Below are 21,141 nucleotides of genomic sequence, written 5' to 3' on the forward strand. Positions count from 1 at the left end.
CTCTAGGCCTGTCAGTCTGTTTCTATTTTGTAATTAAGTTCATTTGTGTCATCTTTTTTTGGATTGCACATATAAGTGATACCACATGGTAGTTGTCTTTGTCTGACTTCACTCCATATGAGAATCTCTAGGTCCATCCATGACATTACAGGTTATTGTAACATACTGAGTAGAGTTCCCTGTGCTCTACAGTAGGGCCTTGTTGGTTCTCTATTTTATATACAGCCGTGTGTATACGTGAGTCCCAAACTCCCAATCTCTCCCTCCCCCCGACCCTTCCGCCCATAACCATAAGTTTGTTCTCTAAGCCTGTCAGTCTGTTTCTATTTTGTAATTAAGTTCATTTGTGTCATTTTTTTTGATTGCACATATAAGTGATACCACACAGTATTTGTCTCTGTCTGACTTCACTCCGTATGAGAATCTCTAGGTCCATCCACGACATTATAGGTATTTTAAGATAGTGAGTAGAGTTCCCTATGCTCTACAGTAGGGCCTTGTTGGTTCTCTATTTTATACCCAGCTGTGTGGACATGTCAGTCCCAGTCCCACCAAAGCCCACGTGGAGGACTCATCTGGGTCCCGCAGGACCTCAGCAGACCCCTCTCCACGGGGCATCGGACACCCAGGGCACAGCACAGCCATGGCTGGATGCCAGGGCTAAGGGCGGGCTCTCACAGTACACGTTGAACCAGACACAGGGGGTGAGGCCAGCAAGTAGGAGCTGGGGACACATGGAAGGCTTGGTGACATGTGCCTGCCGCCATGGCCATGGCTCAAATGATGCTGAAGTGAGAAATGATGAATGCCAGGCCCCTCAAATCCCTTCGATTAAAGGTTCCCCATGTTCCTGTTTGAGTGTCCCTCCTGCCCCATTTTGCCCACGTAGAGTGAGCCCTGACAATCTAGTATGCCGGGGTCTCTGGGTTTTTTTTTTTTTAACGTCGGACTCCATTTATAGTTATTAGAAAATATCAGCTATATTCCTGGTGTTGTACACTGTATCCTTGGAGCTTATTTTATGCCTAATAGCCTATACCTCTTAATCCTCCCCCACTACATTGCCCTTTCGGGTATCTATTTCTTGATCAGACTTCCTTTCTGGTGCAGTTAGGTTGTTATCCGTTTTACCCTGATAAGTGCAATAATCATAAGAAAAATTAACATCCAGTCTGCCACCCTCTGTATGAGATACAAGCTAAAAACAATTTCTTTATATACAGTTAATCCCCAAGTAACCTGGTGAGGCCCATAAAGACCATGGTTGTCGTTATTTTACTGTCCACACTGGAAGCATAGGGGTGAAGTTACCTACCTGCCCAAGGAGGCCCTGTGCCCCTAGACACATTGATGTTTCTGTGATTATTTCTTGCTTTTCTTTAAAAACATTGCTTTTTATTTTTGGGTTTTTTTTTTGCTTTTTATTGAAGTGTAGTTGATTTACAACGTTGTGTTAGTTTCAGGTGTACAGCAAAGTGATTCAGTTATATATATATATTTTATATATATATATAGAGAGAGATATTCTATTTCAGATTCTTTTCCATTATAGGTTATTACAAGATAGTGAATATAGGGCTTCCGTGGTGGCACAGTGGTTGAGAGTCCGCTTGCCGATGCAGGGGATACGGGTTTGTGCCCCGGTCCGGGAAGATCCCACATGCCGCAGAGCGGCTGGGCCCGTGAGCCACGGCCGCTAAGCCTGCGCGTCCGGAGCCTGTGCTGCACAACGGGAGAGGCCACAACAGTGAGAGGCCCGCGTACCACAAAAAAAAAAAAAAAAAAAAAAAATAGTGAATATAGTTCCCTGTGCTCTACCGTAGGCCCTTGTTGATTATCTATTTTATATATAGGAGTGTGTATCTATTAATCCCCAAATCCTAATGTGTCCCTCCCCCGCTTTCCCCCTTGGTAACCATGAGTTTGTTTTCTATGTCTGAGTCTGTTTCTGTTTCATAAATAAGTTCATTTGTATCATTAAAAAAAATTAGATTCCACATATAAGTGATATCATATGGTATGTGGCTTTGTCAGTTGCATCCATGTTGCTGCAAATGGCATTATTTCATTCTTTCTTTATGGCTGAGTAGTATTCCATTGTGTATATGTACCACATCTTTGTTATCCATTCAACTGTCGACAGACACTTAGGTTGCTCCCATGTCTTGGCTATTGGGTATTGTGCTGCAGTGAACATTGGGGTGCATGTATCTTTTTGAATTCGAGTTTTCTCCAGATATTTGGGATCGCTGGATCATATGGTAGCTGTATTTTTAGTTTTTTAAGGAACCTGCATACTGTTCTCCATAGTGGCTGCACCAATTTACATTCCCACCGACAGTGCAGGAGGGTTCCCTCTTCTCCACACCCTCTCCAGCATTTATTGTTTGTAGACTTTTTAATGATGGCCGTTCTGACGGGTGTGAAGTGATACCTCATTGTGGTTTTGATTTGTATTTCTCTAATAATTAGTGATGTTGAGCATATTTCCATGTGCCTGTTGGCCATCTGTATGTCTTCTTTGGAGACATGTCTGTTTAGGTCTTTTGTGTGATTATTTCTTTAGGATAAATTCTTAAAAACGAGTTTGTTTATCTAGAGGCTGTGCACATTTAAAATCTGGTACCCAAATTCCCACAACACATTTCTGCTGATAATTTTCTAGTGTTTTGCCCCTAGACCATATGTGGTCCCATTTAACTGCATTTTTTTCCCGTTAACGGTAAGATGGTATGTTTACAGAACAGTGTCTGGCTTCTTGTTAGGATTACATCTTTCTTTTCTCTGACCGTCACCTTTCAGTGGGAGGTGCTGATCAGCTTCCACAGTCTTGGCAGGTGGACCATATTCATTTCTTTCTCACCACGAGGTCACAGAGATTAGAAACGATGATCGCCAGAGCCCTGGAGGGGAGGGTGGATGCCATAAATGACAGTGGTTGCCCTGAGTTCTCCACCACTGGGCTCTCCTCAGTGCAGCATTTTGGGGCCACCCGTGGAACTCAGATTCTCACAAATATGAATTAACAGTTACAACTGGGCCCCAGCATCCAGCCAAGGCCAGCTGTAATTACATCTTTGTCAGCAGGCCATCAAAACCCACCTCTCCTGAATCACCCGGTTCCCCTTTGTGGTTCTGTTTAAAATCTAATTTCCCTTTGTGAATGTGACAACTTGTGCACATTGTTGGTTCTTGTCCTCTGGGGACACTTATCTGTGTGTGTGTGTGTGTGTGTGTGTGTGTGTTGCAGAGGGGAGGTGATGATTCAGAAAAAGCTTTTCTGTATATTAGGGACATAATCACTTGTTTCATCTTCCACGATTGGTCCCCAGAATTCTTCTGTCTTCTGGTCTTAGAGAAAGTGCTTTTTTGCCAGAATGAGTCAAGCGGTTAACTTTTTTTTTTTCTTGTTGTAAATTGTTTTGTTGTTTAACTTTCATGGTTTCTGGGCTGATGTGATTAGAAATTCCCTTCCAGTATTTTTACCTGTGACAGCAACTGAATCCTTAGTTAGCCTAGGTGATGTCCGCAGGGGGTGATGTAGGGGGACCACAGGTGCTCATTTCTGTTCACACTGGGAACCCTGTGTCCAAGGGTCCATCCTTCCCTGCTGACCGCACACCATGACGGTTACTAAAACCGCCAACCATGACACTTACTAAAGGTGTTTCCTAAAAACCTACCCTTGCTTCCATCTGTTCTGAATTTACCTTTATCTACACCATCACTCTCTTGTCCTACCTTTCCTGACTCTGAACTGATTATCTTTCCAGACCACCTTTTAGATGATTTTGCAAATCAAGAAAAATAGCATCTAGGAGGAGGGGGTCTCCTGTGTAATCATTTGCTCATATTTTGTACATTTTGGTGGTTGTCATCTTTTCACAACCGATATAATCATTGTAAGAAAACTTAATTTGGGAGGGGGAATTTTTTTTTTTTATTGGAGTATGGTTGCTTTACAGTATTGGATACATAAATCCCCTGGGAGGGAGGATTTTTAATTTAATTCAGGGAGCCTCAAGATTTCAGACAGTGCTGTTCTCTGTCTGAATATAGGTCATCTCTTGTTTTGACCATGTCTTTCTTGATGCTTGCAATATTGTGGTTTATAATAAGAAATATATGTGCTTGGTCTTTGTCCCCATTTCTGGCACAGAGCTCCTAAAACCCTTGGAGTTTCCCGAGTGTTGAGAGCCTGAAAGGTGTCTCTTGTTATGTTCATGAGGTGTGCCCTTTGGAACTCACTTAAGGATGGTAGCTGGTTGCCAGGGAAACCAAGCAGCGTCTAAAGGGTTGGGATTTTCATTCCCACCCCCTGACCTCCCGGGAGGGGGAGAGGGGCTGGCGGTTGAATCCATCACCAATGGCCAATAATGTAATCAATGGTGCCTGTGTCATGAAGCCTCCATAAAACCCCCAAAGGTCAGGGTTCAAGTAGTTTCCTAGTTCGTGAACACATGGAGGTACCAGGAAAGTGACAGCCTGGAGAGGGTTTGGGGGTCCCCTGCCCCCTCCGCAGATCTCACCCTCTGCATCTTTCCCATCTGGCTGTTCCTGAGTTATCTGCTGTTATAATAAACTGGTGATCTAGTGAGTAAAATACTTCCTGACTTCTGTGAGCCATTCTAGCCAATTAACTGAACCCCAGGAGGGGTCATGGCAACCTTCCATCTATAGCCAGTTGGTTTGAAGCATAGGTGACCACCTGGCGTCAGAATTGTGGTAGAGGGAGGAGGGGTAGTCCTGTGGGACTGAGCCCTTCACCTGTGGGGTCTGAGGCTACCTCCAGGTAGACGTGTCAGAATGGAGCTGAATTGTAGGACACCCAGCTGGAGTCGCAGAATTGCTTGTTGGTCTTGGAAAAGCCACACTTGGGAACCTGGTGATCAACATCTTAGAGCTTTTCAGAGGTGCCTTATTAATTCTGCATAAATGCCCATATATTTATTGCATTGATTCCTAATTATTTTATGAAATGCTGATGTTTGTTTCGGTTCTGAATAGGGTTTATTAAAAATATTACAAACTCTGAACACAGCAGAATAAATAAAATATTTAAAAGTCAATAATAAATGAGCACACATGTCATCACAGCATCTGCCATGCCGTGCTTTTCTCCAGATGCAATTTCCTTCCTCCCCCGAGACGTAACCCCTATCCCAGGTGTGGTGTTACCCATTCTCCTGTTTCTCATTACATGGGTGTGTCTCTGAAATTTAATTTTGCATTTTTTCATCCTGACATAAGTAGAGTAATGTCTGTGATTTGCTTTCTCTGCACCATAAATTTGTTTCCTGGGGTCGTTATAATAAATGACTACAAATCAGATGGGTTAAAACCACAGACATTCATGCTTCTCCCGGTCCTGGCGACCAGACGTCTGAGGTTAAGGTGTCCCAGGGCTGCGCTCCCTCCAGAGGCTCCAGGGGAGGGTCCTTCCCGCCTCTTCCGGCTTCTGGGGGCTCCAGGCGTCCCTGGGCTTGTGGCCACATCCCTCCCGTCTCTGCCTCTGTCTTCACGTGGCTTCTCCACTGTGTCTGTATCTCTCCTCTTCTGTGTCTTAGAAGGACCCTGTCATTGGATGTAGGACCACCCTCCTCCAGGAGGACCACATCTCAGACCCTTCATGGCTGCAAAGACCCTATTTCCAAATACAGTCCTGTTCAGGGACTAGGGCTACAACATGTCTTTTGAGGAGTCACAGTTTACCCCAAAGCACTTAGTATTCAATGTTGGAGATCTGCCCATGTTGATGCATGTAGAAGTAGATTATTGATTTCCATCCCTGTGACGTCGTCCACCTGCACATACATCATGGTTCAGATTCATTCTCAGGGTCAAGGACACTTGGGTTCTTTCTGGTTCTTTCCTGTTACCGCAGCTTTGCCGTGATGGGTCCTCCACGGATCGCCACGTCTCACTTTCTCTAGGGAATATCACAGGCAGTGACATTTTAAGGCTAGAAGGTTCTCACATGTTCACGTTTCCTGGGAATTCCATTTGGTTTTCCCAGTGCACAATCCAGGTACTGAGAATTCCCAGTGGTTAACATCTTCATCATATGCGTTAAGTGTCGGACTTTTCAGTCTTTGCCAACTTGGGTCAAGTGCCAAGCTCCTCAGTCCTGGAGCAGGAAATGGCATTGGCTGTGTTTTAATTTGCATTTGTATTTTCCGAAATATCCTTGTGGTTGAACAGTCTCCGTGGGATTATTTGGCCTCTGGATGCTGGCTTCTGGGAAATGCCTTTTCCCCATTTTTCTAGGGGGTGTTTAGCCTTTCTGTCTTGGATTCATCTCTGTTCTTTATTCTGGCTGCTGATTTGTATCAGTTATGTATGTTGCCGATACTTTTTCCTTTATATTTTCTGCTTCAAGAACATACAAAAAAGTAATATTGTATGGTTATAACCAAAGATATTAGAACATAGGAGAAAATATTTAGAAAATGGAGAAACAAAAAAATAGATACATGTATATCTGTGTGTATATCTGCACACATGTACATATACATGCATACATATATATGGAGTATGTGGCATATATCGTTTGTGGAATGCACATTGATTTATAACTTCCTAGATGCACATAGTTATATGGAAGATTATTTATTCAAGGGACATGATTTCTTCCCAAGTAATTTTCATATATTAAGAAATACTGGGCTTCCCTGGTGGCGCAGTGGTTCAGAATCTGCCTGGCAATGTAGGGGACACGGGTTCGAGCCCTGGTCCGGGAAGATCCCACATGCCGCGGAGCAACTAAGTCCGTGCGCCACAACTACTGAGCCTGTGCTCTAGAGCCCGCGAGGCACAACTACTGAGCCCGTGTGCCACAACTACTGAAGCCTGTGCGCCTAGAGCCCGTGCTCCACAACAAGAGAAGCCACCGCAATGAGAAGCCCGCGCACCATAAAGAAGATTAGCCCCCGCTTGCCGCAACTAGAGAAAGCCCGCACGCAGCAACAAAGACCCAACGCAGCCAAAAACAAATGAATGAATGAATGAATAAATTTATTTAAAAAAGGAAATATTGAGATTCCAAAATTTCTGTCACATTACCAGAAGAATCACATTATAACGGCCTCACTGATAACAGTGGTCAGTATACTCTGAGCCTGTACAGCCTGTGGTGACGGCTTTATGGTTCATTCTATGTGGGAACATGGAAATATAATTTCAAAATATAGGAAGACAATGTTAAAGAAAATAAATGTCTATTTCATTTTTAAAAAACAACAAAAAAAGAATAGACAAAAACGTGATTTTACCAGTTCCATCACTGACATCTTCTACTTTCTAATAGATTTTCAGTCTCAATTTTTTTTTTTAGCCATATGCTTATTTAATCTGCATATATGGATCAGACTGTCTCCTTTGTGTGCTGCTTTTGAAAATGTCCCCATCTACTCTCTAGGCAATTAAATAGTAGCTCATGTATAATTTGTTCTGCTAGCTAATTTGTTATTTTGAAGGGAAAACATCTAATGTTTCTCTCTGAAGAATACTTATACCTATTATCACTTGTATATTATACTTTATTGTATGCTATGTTGTATATCATTCCTATCTTTTTTTTCTTAGAAATTTATATATTTATTTTTGGCTGCGTTGGGTCTTTGTTGCTGTGTGCGGGCTTTCTCTAGTTGCGGCGAGCAGGGGCTGCTTTTCGTTGCGGTGCGTGGGCTTCTCATTGTGGTGGTTTCTCTTGTTGCGGAGCTCGGGCTCTAGGCACGCAGGCTTCAGTAGTTGTGACGCGCAGGCTCAGTAGTTGTGGCTCATGGGCTCAGTTGCTCCGCGGCATGTGGGATCTTCCTGGACCAGGGCTCGAACCCATGTCCCCTGCATTGGCAGGCAGATTCTTAACCACTGCACCACCAGGGAAGTCCTCCTATCTTACTTTAAAAAAAATAAAGTATCAGATTAATTTTATAAAAACCTGACCTATGGGGCACAGGGTTAGGCAACTATGGGTTGGCTGCATGGTTTTGAGAATAAAGTTTTATTGGCACACATGGCTGCTTTCATGTTACAAAGGCAGAGTTGAGTAGTTACAGCAGAGACCGAAAAGCCCACAGAAGTCAAAAGTATTTCTTATCTGGCCGTTTGCAGACAAAGTTGGCTGGCTCTGACCTAGAGGGATGACTGCATTTTAGTTTCCTTTTGCTCCCTTATTTGGGTAGTGTGGATCAGTACGTTCCCTAGAAGGGGTGGTCTTTATTTCTAGAATGATTCTGACCGTCGTGGAGCCTTATTCTGTAATACCCTGTGGGATTCTGTTCCCCAGCGACTTCATTGAGCACTTGCTTATTGATATTTATCCCAGAGCTGGAGATCCCCTTTCTGTTTTTTGACAAGGGTGGATGGTAAAGTTTTGATGATTTGTTAAAAAAAAAAAAAAGGAAGAAAGAAAAGAGAGAATTAAGAAGCTTTTCTATTTCCCGCCCTTTTGCTTCAGAATAGTCTAATTGTCATGAGAAGCTTTTGAAAAGTGGAACGATTCCCCTTGAAAACTCTTAGGGTTTGGGAATTTTCAGAAAAGGAACTCTAAGTCAGCTTTCAAAATGCCTTCAATGCTTATTGCTTGGTTGAGGGTTTCTTCCTCTTCTGTGGTTAGTTCTGGCAGCATTCTCATATCTGTTTCAAGTTTAAATTAATGTGTTTTTACTAATGTGCTTTTACCAGTTCCATCACTGACATCGTCTACTTTCTAATTCCAGTTGAATGAAATCAGTTACTCCCCTGGCTCCTTTTAGACCTTCATTAACACTTTTCAGTTTGCTTTTTCATCAGCTCACCTTTTAGTCTCTCAATTCTCAAGCAAAGGATTTTAAAATTTTTCAAATTTTAAGTTCTTTCGCTAGCAAAACATCCACACTTAGACATACTCCCTATTCCTCCAGGAATCCCTCTACATCTCGAGAGAGTATGTGTTGTTCTTTCTTTGTGGTCCAACATTGAGGTGAAACTTTCACCTACGTATCATTTTTTAAAAATCTTTTGATCATCACATGCACATTTGGATTTAAAATGTGCAACCACAGGGCACTGAGTAATGGTGCTTTTATATATAAGAGAGGAAATTATGGAAACTGTAGAATTACATAGTGGAAGCCTATTTGTTACCATGTCAATAAAGCAAAAGTGATGTGAGTTGTAAAGAGAAAAAAAGCTGTAGGACGATGGCAGGCTCTGATGTCACCTTTATAATGATGATTGTATGTCATCATTATACATATTATTTCGTTATACGTACGTGTGTGTGCATGCATTGTGTGAAGTCTGCAAGGATGTGCCCTCAGTCACTGGGGGGCCGGGGGGGGGAGTCTTGAGGATTTATGTGTCTTTATGTCCCTTTATGTCATTTAATGGCATTCTTTTATATCAGTCCGAAACCTCTATTCTACACCTTATCAAAAGGCGTGGACTTGATTCCAAATTCAGAGCCGGTCCCCTGGGTAAACCAGTTAGTACCTTGAAAAAACCCAGCAGGTTGATACATCTATAAAGATATGAGGCTTCATTGGTTCTTTCTACAAGCAAATCAAGACCATTCCATATGTCTGTGCCGTAGGGTCAGGGAAGGTCTTCAGAGGGCGTGCGTGCCCTTCAGGCATCTAGGAAACAGTGAGTAGCTTCATAAATCAAATCCAGCTCCGATACAGAAAACCTGCATCTCCCAAGCCGTCGGGCCCTTGCATTTGGGGGTGTCATCCTGGCTCCCTCCCCCGACTCCCTCAAGATCAACGTGTACCACGAAAAAGCACGATTTTCAATGCTGACTGTGTCTGGTCCCCTGGTCGGGGCTCCTGTCCAATAAGCCCTTTGAAATTCCCTTTATCAGGTCTCCCCTGTGGAATGTGCCCTTGTCAGAATAACACGTATGGCTGCCCGTGGTCGGTTCTCTTCACCATGCATCTAAATCTGTCCAGTGAAGACAGGAGATCAGAAAGTCCGGTTCTCGGATGGATGCGCTCAGCGTCTGAGAGGCCTAATTAAGCACCTCAAGGACACACGTCCAGGGAGCCTTCTCTCTCACCTCTGAGTCCTGAGCTGCTCCGTTGTCGGGGACCGAGCATCCAAATGCAAGCACGCTGTCCCAGCAGCTTAAGACACGTGACACCCCCAGTTGACATTCCATCATGTCGTAGGGACCCACCATCCATGACTCCAGGCTCCTTGGAAGTCAGCCTCTCGTCGGAGAGGCTGGATGACCCAGGGGAAGCCCAAGGTCATCACAGGGGTCCTCGTAAGAGAGGTTGGGGGGCTGAGGGTCAGAGAGGGAGTAGTGATAGTAGAAGCAGGGGTCGTGGATTCCTGGCTTTGAAGGTGGAATAGAGGACCGCGGGGATGCAGTGGCCTCTCAGAGCTGAAAGAGGCAAGGAAACAGACTCTCCCCGTGACACCTCCAGAAGGAATACAGTGCTGCGCACACCTGGTTTTTCGCCCAGATTCACTGTATGTTTCTGACCTCTTAGAATTTGAAGAAGATGATACCTTTGTGCTGTTCTGAGCCACCAATTTTGTGATGCTTTACAAGAGCCCCCAGAGGAAACTCATACACTCTCCTTGGATCTCAAGTATCCAGACCATCATCTTGTGGCTTTTTAAGCTCATTGGCTTCAGATCCTGCCTTTCTGGTTGATAAGACTCACCTCTCAGGTGGGTGCCTGCATCACCTAGCTGTGCTGGGCGCTGCCCCAGACACCACGAGGGAATCCTTCTTGAAGCATCAGCCCCTCCCATCCTGATGATGCCTTTGACCCACGTCTTAGAAACACCCAGATGACACCCACGACATGCTGGATGTTGCACAGCACTTTGTAAACGTTGGTGTATTTAATCTGTATTACAAGACCATGGGGTGGGCACGAATACTGCCCCCAGTTTACCGAGGGGGACATGGAGGGATTTTATTTTAACATTAGAAACGATTCGGTTTTATGAATGAACATATATTAAAACTCACAGTTTATAGCATAGTCTAAATAAAGCCTTTCAAAAATACACTGTAGGATCCTTGATCAAAGCAAAGATGACAAGCATTCAAGAAACATCCTTGTCCTTCCAATACCGTGATCTGAGGCTGGTGCATGTCACGTACCAAGCATGATGGAGTGTGTTTCCTGGGTGCCGTGTGCTGGGAAATGAATATCGGATTCTGAATAGACAACGAGGTGCTCTAAACAGTGCTCCCTCTGGGATAAATAACATCTTCCATTTTCTGTACACCTTAAGAAAAAAAAAAAAGATCCCATCATCTCAGATGGGATTCCCTAGGAGGCATGGAGCAGGGAGTTAGTCAAGGCGTGATGTCCTTCAGACTGGTGACATCTCCCTGCACAGAGCTGTGAAGACAGTTAATATGGCATTGGGAGGTATGTCCCAACATCGTACCATGCAATGGATACTTCTGCTTTCTCAGCAATTTTCATGAGTGCTGAAAGGAGGAGGACAGTGTCAGTGATCTGCCCTTGCAGTGGATGCAGGACACAAAAGGTGCAGCCCTTGGAGGGGGTTGAATGCTGGGCTAAGGTCCAAGGAGCCTGAACCAGGCTGGGACCATCGGTGATGCAGAAATAGCTCAAGATGAGGGTGGCCATACTGTCATTTCTCCCTTGTCTGCTGGGTCCCTCATCAGAACCCCAGATCGCCACAAATGGTGTGAGCTACCCCCATCTCCATTCTCCCCAGGACAACTGGTCCCAGCCCCAATGAGTGTCTTAGACATTGGGTCTGGACCTCCTCCCAGGACGCCCGATAATGGATGTCAATAGTGATGTTATTACAGGTGGCAAGTAGGCACACGAAAAGATGCTCAACATCACTAATCATTAGAGAAATGCAAATCGAAATTACAGTGAGGTATCACCTCACACCGGTCAGAATGGCCATCATTAAAAAGTCTACAAGTAACAAATGCTGAAGAGGACGTGGATAAAAGGGAACCCTCCTACCCTGTTGGTGGGAATGTTAAGTTGGTGCAGCCACTATGGAGAACAGTATGGAAATTCCTCAGAAAACTAAAAATAGAACTACCATGTGTTCCAGCAATCCCACTCCTGGGCATATATCCAGACAAAACTCTAATTCAAAAAGATACATGCACCCCAGTGTTCACAGCAGCACTATTTACAATAGCCAAGACATGGAAACAACCTAAATGTCCATCAACAGATGAGTGGACAAAGAAGATGTGGTACATATATACAATGGAATATTACTCAGCCATAAAAAAGAACAAAATAATGTCACTTGCAGCAACATGGATGGACCTAGAGATTATCATACTAAGTGAAGTAAGCCACACAGAGAAAGACAAATACCATCTGATCTCACTTATATGTGGAATCTAAAATATGACACAAATGAACTTATCTACAAAACAGAAACAGAGTCACAGACAGAGAGAACAGAGTTGTGGTTGCCAAGGGGGAGGGGAGGGGGGAGGGATGGAATGGGAGTTTGGGGTGAGCCGATGCAAACTATTATATATAGGATGGATAAACAACAAGGTCCTACCATAGAGCACAGGGAACTCTATTCTGTATCCTGTGATAAACCATCATGGAAAAGAATATGAAAAGAGAAAGCGTCTATATGTGTACAACTGAGTCACTTTGCTGTGCAGCAGAAATTAGCACAACATTGTAAATCAGCTGTACTTCAAAAAAAAAAAACCCAGAAAACAGTGACGTAGGATCAGATGCATCCAGTCTACAGAACATCCCGTGGACTGGAGGGCATGGTGGGATGGACCTGGGGTCTGGTTAGAGGCCAGTGCAGAGGGGCAGGAGTTCGTTTTGAGAATGATTCTAGAGACCAAATCACGTGGTCTTGACTGGTTGCCCGTGGAAAGTGAACCAAGAAAGACTCGGGTCATTTGGGGTTTCTGACTCAGGGAAATCGGGGTGCATGGTGGTGGCTGTCCAGGAAACGGGGGAACTGGCAGGTGGGGATGGAAGGATGATTGACCCTGAGGTGTGTACGTAGGGTCTCTACCTCTGGATGCCAGCTGGGCTGCCATGAGCGTCTGTCTGCAGCTCAGAGGTGCAAATGGAATTTTGTGGTTGCAAACATGCAGGCAGGAAGGGAGGTGACCCACGAGGCCATGGCCGTGGGTGTGGGTGACGCACCCATCATGACTGATGAGGAAGATGGGGAGGGTTGGAGTCTCTGGAAGAAGCAAGACCTGGCCATTCCATGCAGCACCTCCCCTCCCACCTCTCTGCCCCTCATTTTCGTAATTTGGATAATACCATCTCCTAAGACTGTTGTGAGCATTGCTGACATAATACATGGGAAAGTATTTGCAACACTGTAAAGCCCTGTATAATTATGTAGTTATAAGGCATCCGTGTTCCCCTCTAACCGCACACAGCTCGTGGCTCTGTTATGCACAGTGTAAACCCCACCCTCTGCTCTCTTTCCTTCACTTTATTTTATTTATTTAGTTTCTGTGTGCTTGTACCCAGCCTCGACCCACCGCCTCTGCTGGTCATCCGCTCCAGGGGCGCGGGGGCTCTTATCTAAATGATCTTTCTTGGCTTTCTTGGCTTCATGCAGACAAAAACTTTAGCTGTTAATACACGGTGCTCTCCCCAGCCCTGCGCCCCGGGCCCCCGGCGTGCGTCTGTCCTTCAGGGATTCCGAAGCCTCTGATAAAAGCCACCATGTTTCCTACCAGGGTTTGGCTTCGCATTTGAGACATCTTTGCTTTCTTACAAGTCTCCAAGAGGATCTTAGTTTTTTTTTTTTTAAGCTGCAGGTAAAATGGGAGATGTTATTTATCCCAGAGGGACCACTGTTTAGAGCATCTTGTTGTCTATTCAGAATCCGACTCTCATTCCCCAGCACATGGCACCCAGGAAACACACTTCATCATGCTTGGAAGAGCTCCTATCAATGACAAGTGAACAGGGACAGATAATCCAGTTGTACTGGGAGCTGCAGCAGGTGTACCTGGGAGGTGCAGCCTTCATTTTAAAAATTGTAGGAGGCACCGTCCTCAGATCACTGTATCAGAAGAACAAGGATGTTTCTTGAATGCTTGTCATCTTTATTTTGATCAGGGATCCTACAGAGGATTTTTGAAACACATTATTTAGACGATGAACTGTGAATTTAATGTGTTCATTCATAAAACTGAATCATTTTTAATATGTTAAAAAAAATCCCTGCATATCCTCCTCTGTAAATTAGAGGCTGTATTTGTGTGCACGCCGTGGTGTTGGAATACAGATTAAATGCGCTAGCATTTACGAAGTGTTTTCCAATATCCAGCACGGCCTGGGTGCCACGTGGATGTTTGTTTCTGAGACGTGTTTTGAAGGCATCATCAGGAATGGGGGTGGGATGCTTCAGAAGGATTCCCTCGTGGTGTGCAGGGCAGCGCCTGGCACAGGTAGGTGCTGCAGGAGTTTCTGCTGTTCCCACCGAAGCTGCTTGGACCAGTACCATGACCACTTTTGTCTGTTGGGTTCTAGTTCAAAAGGATTTGGGGAAAGGTGTACTGGTTATTTCCTCTTCATGCTTTTTGGATAACCTGAAGACATCCTCGTTTAAATATAGAGTTGGGACATGTAGTCATCGGCTCAGGCTGCCCCAGTAGAACACTGCAGACTGGGCAGCTTAAGCAACAGTCATTTGTTTCTCCAGGTTCTGGAGGCTGGGAGTCTGAGATTATGGCGTGGGTAGATTAGTCCCTGGCGAGGCTGTCTTCCTAGCTTACAGATGCCGCCTTCTTGCTGTGTCCTCACGTGGTGGAGAGGGAGCTCTGGGGCATCTTCCTCTCTTTTAAGGACACTAATCCCATCCTGGGGGCCCCACCCTCATGAACTCATCTAACCCTATTCCCCTCCCAAAGGCTCCATCTCCTAATAGCACCCCGTCAGGGATCAGAGCTTCAGTGTATGAACTCGGGGGTCATGCACATTCCGTTCATAGCAGGACGTATGCATTCACTGGACACCTGTTTAAGAAGCATCTCCCACCCGCCATGGACGTTTCTGGTCTCAGGTCCATGTGGCAGAACCTGAGCATTGGGGGCCAGACACCCACACAAACACCTGGCATCCGGGTGAGGAAGCCGAGGCTAACGGAGAGTGGGTGGCTCCAGCAAGGTCTCCTGGGTCACGAGAGGTGATGCAGAAATTGAACCCTGGTCCTGGGACCTGCAATTCTTTGGTGCCACTCCCTCCCCCAGAGGATGTAGCTAAATGTCCCAAAGTTAAAGTTGGGCGTGGGTGAGCGTGTGTGTTGTGCATGTGACTGAGTGTATGTGTGTGCCTGCTTATACACACACGTGTGCATCTCAGCATCTACCAGACTTTCTGCCTTTCACTCAGGCATGATGTGTCATCACCCTGATGGGTGAGGGTTAGGACAGTGACATCGGATGTCAGGAAGAAGAAATGCATGAAACCGTCCATTTCGTGAGCTGTCAAAACATTTAGGAATTAAAAAGTACAGATGAAATCTCATTTCCTCTATCTTTATCATCTGCCCAGGGCTTGGAAATGTTCTGCAAATGGCTCGTGGGTGGCTGTTTTTAGCCTAGCATCTATCATGTGTTTAAGTGGGATAAGTGGATGAGATTAATTCTCCATGAGATGCATGAGCAAGAAGAACAGCTCTTTTTTTTTCCCTGTCCTTTTCTATGTCAGAGAACTCCCTGGCTGGGCAGGGCTACCCTGGGTGAGTGTGTGTACATGTGAATATATGCATGTAAGTGTGAATGTATGTGTGTGTATGTAAATGTATTTGTGTGCATGGGTGTATATATGTGTGCATGTGAATGTGTATGTGCATGTGAATGCATGTGTGTGTGAATGTGTGCATGAGGGTATGTATGTGTGCATGTGAATGCATGTGTGTGTGAATGTGTGCTGAGGGTATGTATGTGTGCATGTGAATATGTGCATGTAAATGCATGTGTGTGCATGTGAATGTGTGTGTATACGTGTGTGTGCATGTGAATGTGTGCATGTGACTGGATGGGTGTATATGTGTGCATGTGACTGCATGGGGGTATATGTGTGTGCATGTGACTGTGTATGGATGGGTGTATATGTGTATGTGCATATGACTGTGTGTGTGGATGGGTGTATATGTGTGTGCGTGTGTGTGCATGGGGGTATATGTGTGTGCATGTGACCGTGTGTGGATGGGTGTATGTGTGTGTGCATGGGCATATATGTGTTTGTATGGGTGTATATGTGTGTGTGCATGGGGGTATATGTGTGCATGTGAATGTGTGTGTGTGCATGGGGGTATATGTGTGTGCATGTGAATGTGTGTGTGGGTGTATATGTGTGCGTGCATGTGACTGTGTGTGGATGGGTGTATATGTGAGTGCATGTGACTGTGTGTGCAGGGGGGTATATGTGTGTGCATGTGAATGTGTGTGGGGGTGTATATGTGTGAGTGCATGTGACTGTGTGTGTGTGGATGGGTGTATATGTGTGAGTGCATGTGACTGTGTGTAGGGGGGTATATGTGTGTGCATGTGAATGTGTGTGGGGGTGTATATGTGTGAGTGCATGTGACTGTGTGTGTGTGGATGGGTGTATATGTGTGAGTGCATGTGACTGTGTGTGCATGGGGGTATATGTCTGTGCTTCGAAGTCCCTTTCCTTCAGAAACACGATCATCAACAGAATTCCACTGCAATCCTGTCTCCTGACAGTAGCTGAATTTTGGGCACAGTGCTGTGTCCTTTGGGCATCCCAAGCTCATGTCCAGCGCACCACAGGCAGTATCTTCTAAAACTGCCATCCTTGTGTTTTAGTTGGACATGCTGATCACAAGCACTGTTACCCAGACAAGAGGACTTTCAACCTGTGGGGGAAGTGGACCCCAGATAAGGCCCACTGGAGGACCCAAAAGAAGCAGCCTCTAAAGAGAGGGCTGGACACATCCTAGGGAAATCTCAGGAGCGGGGGAGCCTGTGGCTGCAATAAAGCAGGTCTTTCTGATGGAGGTGACTCACTCTGGGGGTGAAACGTGGGGGGTTTCTGGGCATGGACCCCTGAATCCTCAGCCTGAAGAACGGCTGACTTACGAAACAAGCTCGTCCCAGGAGCTGATTGAAGGATGTGTTTGCCCAGGAGGTGTAAATCCATCTGAACAAGAACGTCTCAGACACCACTAAAGGGAAAACCGGTTCCTCTTTCTTGTAATAACCTATAATGGAAAATCATCTGGAAAATATATGTGTGGGGCCCTCCCAGCTCTCACCCTGTGGCCCACACTCTTCATGTGGCTGTTCCTGATCTGGATTTTATCATAAAAGTGGAATCACAAGGAGATGCCGTCTTGGATTCTGTGAGTCGTTCTTGGAAATCCTCAACCCTGCGGGGGTCCTGGGTACTCCAGTACCTATAGTCAGTGGGTCCAGAGCGCAGGAGGACCCCAGAGACATGTGGTGAGGGCAGTTAAGGAGAACCGAGGCCATAAACACACAGAGGCTTTGCCAACTCTGGGTGGACAGCACCAGAATCGAATCACAGGACGTCCAGTTGAGGTGGAAACAGAACACTGGTCGTAGCCACTGGCCCAGGAAGACAGGTAAATCCAACATCCATTCCCAGAAAACAGACTCAGGGCACATGCGATGTGCAGGCAGTGTCTCCTATTTAAAATGGGTAAATCCTTTTTTTTGGAGGATTTTTTTGTTGAATACATCTGAAAAGAATTGCATCTACAGAAAAACAGATGTGAGAAAGCATTGGATCAACACTGACGAATTGACAAGGATGAGGACTTGGGGCTGGTGGAAAAGGTGACCTAAGCGTTTTTAAAAGTTGGAAACTGCAACCAAAATAAGATGAAAAAATCCCTATCAACACTTGGGGAAAAAACCCCAAAACACTTAGGAGTCTTCATAAGACTGTGTGTCAAATCAATCTGTTTTATATCTTATAACTGACATATAATATTGTATAACTTTATCTCCATAAAAAAGTAGTAGAATCCTGTCTAAAGGAGCTCGTTGCTACAATGAAATGAATGTTTTTTCCTGAAGAGGCACACTGTTCCCTTCATGACCCCTGACCCCCTCCAGACGCTGTGGCCACCCCGTCCCAACACATGAGAGAACACAGGCTTTCCAATAATGCGTGTTCCCCTCTGCAGACTTTCTTGCACACCTTCAAGCTCCTCCTGGGAGATGCCCATAGGTTTCAGATTGTCCTCATCAACTCATGTCTTGACCGTAGGGTCCCAGGATCTTGCTTCCTTGAGTATGGGACCCAGTAACATCAAAGGAACAGTTTACCAGGCTGCCCTCAGCAATTTCCCATCTTTGTCATGTTCAGTGTTTCTGGCAGGTGGGTACACAGCCCTCTTGGGAGATCAGATGGGGAGGTGTTGGTCTTCCAGACAGTACCTTCAAAGTCGCAGCTTCTCTGCCTGTCAGATGGCTCCGTGGAGTAAAGGAAGCTTTGCCCTTTACTTCTCTTTTTAACCTTCTCCAGCCCGATTATACGTGCTGGGGGACATTTGTCATCACGACTTCCGAGGTACCCCTTTTGAGCACGTCTGAATCTAGAAAGTGTGACCGCGCGGGGTTGTTTCCTGGCCTGGGTGTGTACCTGAGGGTCCTACAATGGTACATTCTTAGAGGCACATGAGAAGGACCAGGATTAGGCGACGTGAGCGGATTTCCAAAAGTTTGTTACATGCAATGAGCTCCTGAAAAGTCATTGTCATGACAGTAAGATGAGGGAATTCTGTCGGTTTCTGGATATTGAATCGTAGCCCCAAAGCCCCTCACTTCCCACAAGGTCTAATCCCTTGAACTTCTTTGCCTGCTTCTTTTAATCCACTGGTTCTTCTTCTTTTTTTTTTTTTTTTTTGCAGTTTTTTAAAAATTATAGTTGATTTACAATGTTTCAGGTGTACAGAAAAGTGATTCAGTTATATATATCTATATATATATATATACACACACACATATATATTCTTTTTCTGATTCTTTTCCATTATAGGTTCTTACAAGATATTGACTATAGTTCCCTGTGCTGTACAGTAGGACCTTTACATAAAATAGTGTGTGTCTGTTAGTCCCAAACTCCTAATTTATCCCTCCCCCCTTTTCCCCTTTGGTATCTGTAGCTCTGTTTTCTATGTCTGTGAATCTGTTTGTGTTTCATAAATAAGTTCATTTGTATTATTTTTTAGACTCTGCATATAAGTGATGTCATAGGGTATTTGTCTTTGTCTGACTTCACTTAGTATGATCATCTCTAGGTCCATCCATGTTGCTGCAAATGGCATTATTTCATTCTTTTTCATGTTTGAGTAATACTCCATAACACAGACACACAGACACACACACAGTTATATATATACACCCCACCACCCCATGTCTTCTTCTAATCCACTGATCATGCCCAGCGACCAGCTCCCAACCCAAAACACAGGGTGTCTGGCGTTCAAACCTTCCTCCTTCCCTCTTACTGGTCCACTTTTCTCAATCTCTTCTCAGCCTTTCAAGCTTTTTTTTTGAACTTACAGTTCTCCTACTGTAACTCTCCTCACTGCATGGAAACCAAGAACCTTTCTGCTGTCTTGACGTTTCCATCTCAAATTGCTGAATGTCGTGTGTTCAACACAGAGGCCAAACAATCATCTGCTTTGAGCCAATGAATAAGCATTTCACTTTCATCAAGCGTTGGCCATACAGCAGAAATGAACACCACATTGTAAACAGCTATACTTCAATAAAAATAAATTTTTTAAAAACGAGTTGGAGACCTGAGTATTTACATTGGGGTCTTCATATGCATGTATTGAAATGGATTAACCCAATGTGGAAATACAACCCACGTGGGTGCACCTTCCTGCACCCATGGAGGCTGGGCTGCCCCAGCCTGTCCGGCCTGGCTTTGTGCCTGAGTCGATGGAAGAAGGTTGGAGGTGCTGTGTCTCACGTACATTGTCTGTGAGCGTGGAGACGCCGTGTCTCTGCTCTGAAAACTGACTCCTGTTCTTCTTTTCTTCTCCCTGCAGACCCCGGATGAGGGAGCTTGGACCTCCATCTATGCGGCGGTCACCCCAGCGCTGGAAGGCCGTGGCGGCTGCTATCTTTACAACGAGAAAGAGACCAAGTCTCTGGCGGTCACGTACGACCTGGAGCTTCAGCGACAGCTGTGGGCCAGAAGTTGCCGGTTGACGGGCATTGCCGATGTGACCCAGGAGGTCTTCTCGGGTTAGCCACCCGCCGGGGAGACCGTGACCAGGCGCTCGCAGGTGTGTCTGTGCTGGACCACATGTCTGCATCGTTCACATCCCCCGCCCTTGGGGTTCTGTCTCCCCAGCGTCCCCCGTCGGCTTCCTTGCCCTGGGCCGGAACTTGAGGAGAAGAGGAATGTTGAGTGCGACCCTAAGCAGCTGGTCCTCAGCCATGAATCTCGTGATCCCCAATGTGTCCAGTTGTACCGGGTGCCCTGAGTCATTAAACCCTGCCAGCCACGCAGGCGGTGTTCTTGCTTAGCACGGAGGCGCCGAGGACCCTGGGGTAGAAACATCCAGGTGAAACAAACACTTTCAAGGGAGCCTGGGACTGTTGGCCGCTGGTGGCTTTGAGGGTGTCCTGTGTCCCCTGTTGTCTCACACGCAGTTTGTGCCAGAGATGCGGCTCTGATTTGTGGGTCCTGGAAAGGGAGAGACGTGAGCCTTCCTTAGTCTGTTGATCAAGGGTCATGTGACCACCCTAACCCTCTGCCCTACCATCTTTAGGGGGACCAGGTCCTAGGGGTTTCCTGCAGCCGTTAGGGTACCTATCAGGGCTCTCACCCCGTGACTCATGGAAAGGCCCTCAACAGAGGGGTAGGGAATTCTGTAGGACACGGGGTAAGAAAGGGGGCCTGGACACCTGTCACCATGGGGTCTGTAGGACGGGGATGGGGCCTGGACACCAGTCATCATGGAGATCTGTAGGATGGGACCAGGACACCTGTCACCATGGCATCTGTAGGACGGGGATGGGGCCTGGACACCTGTCACCAAGGGGTCTGTAGGATGGGGATGGGGCCTGGACACCAGTCACCATGGAGATCTGTAGGATGGGACCAGGACACCTGTCACCATGGCATCTGTAGGACGGGGATGGGGCCTGGACACCTGTCACCAAGGGGT

At 45.7% G+C, this 21,141-nt stretch overlaps 1 protein-coding gene across 1 annotated transcript in view; it reads left to right on the plus strand.

Moving 5' to 3' along the window:
• LOC308609624 (polyprenol dehydrogenase-like) overlaps nt 1-20,476 on the plus strand; it is a 187,994-nt gene extending 167,518 nt beyond the window's left edge. The window contains exon 7 of the mRNA XM_081223357.1: nt 20,014-20,476. Coding sequence (XP_081079483.1) covers nt 20,014-20,217 — 204 coding nt within the window. The 3' untranslated portion in view covers nt 20,218-20,476. The remainder of the gene's footprint in view (nt 1-20,013) is intronic.
• Nucleotides 20,477-21,141: the final 665 nt, after the last annotated feature.

This window comes from Mesoplodon bidens (assembly GCF_964165515.1).
Source record: "Mesoplodon bidens genome assembly, chromosome: Y".
NCBI lineage: Eukaryota > Metazoa > Chordata > Mammalia > Artiodactyla > Ziphiidae > Mesoplodon > Mesoplodon bidens.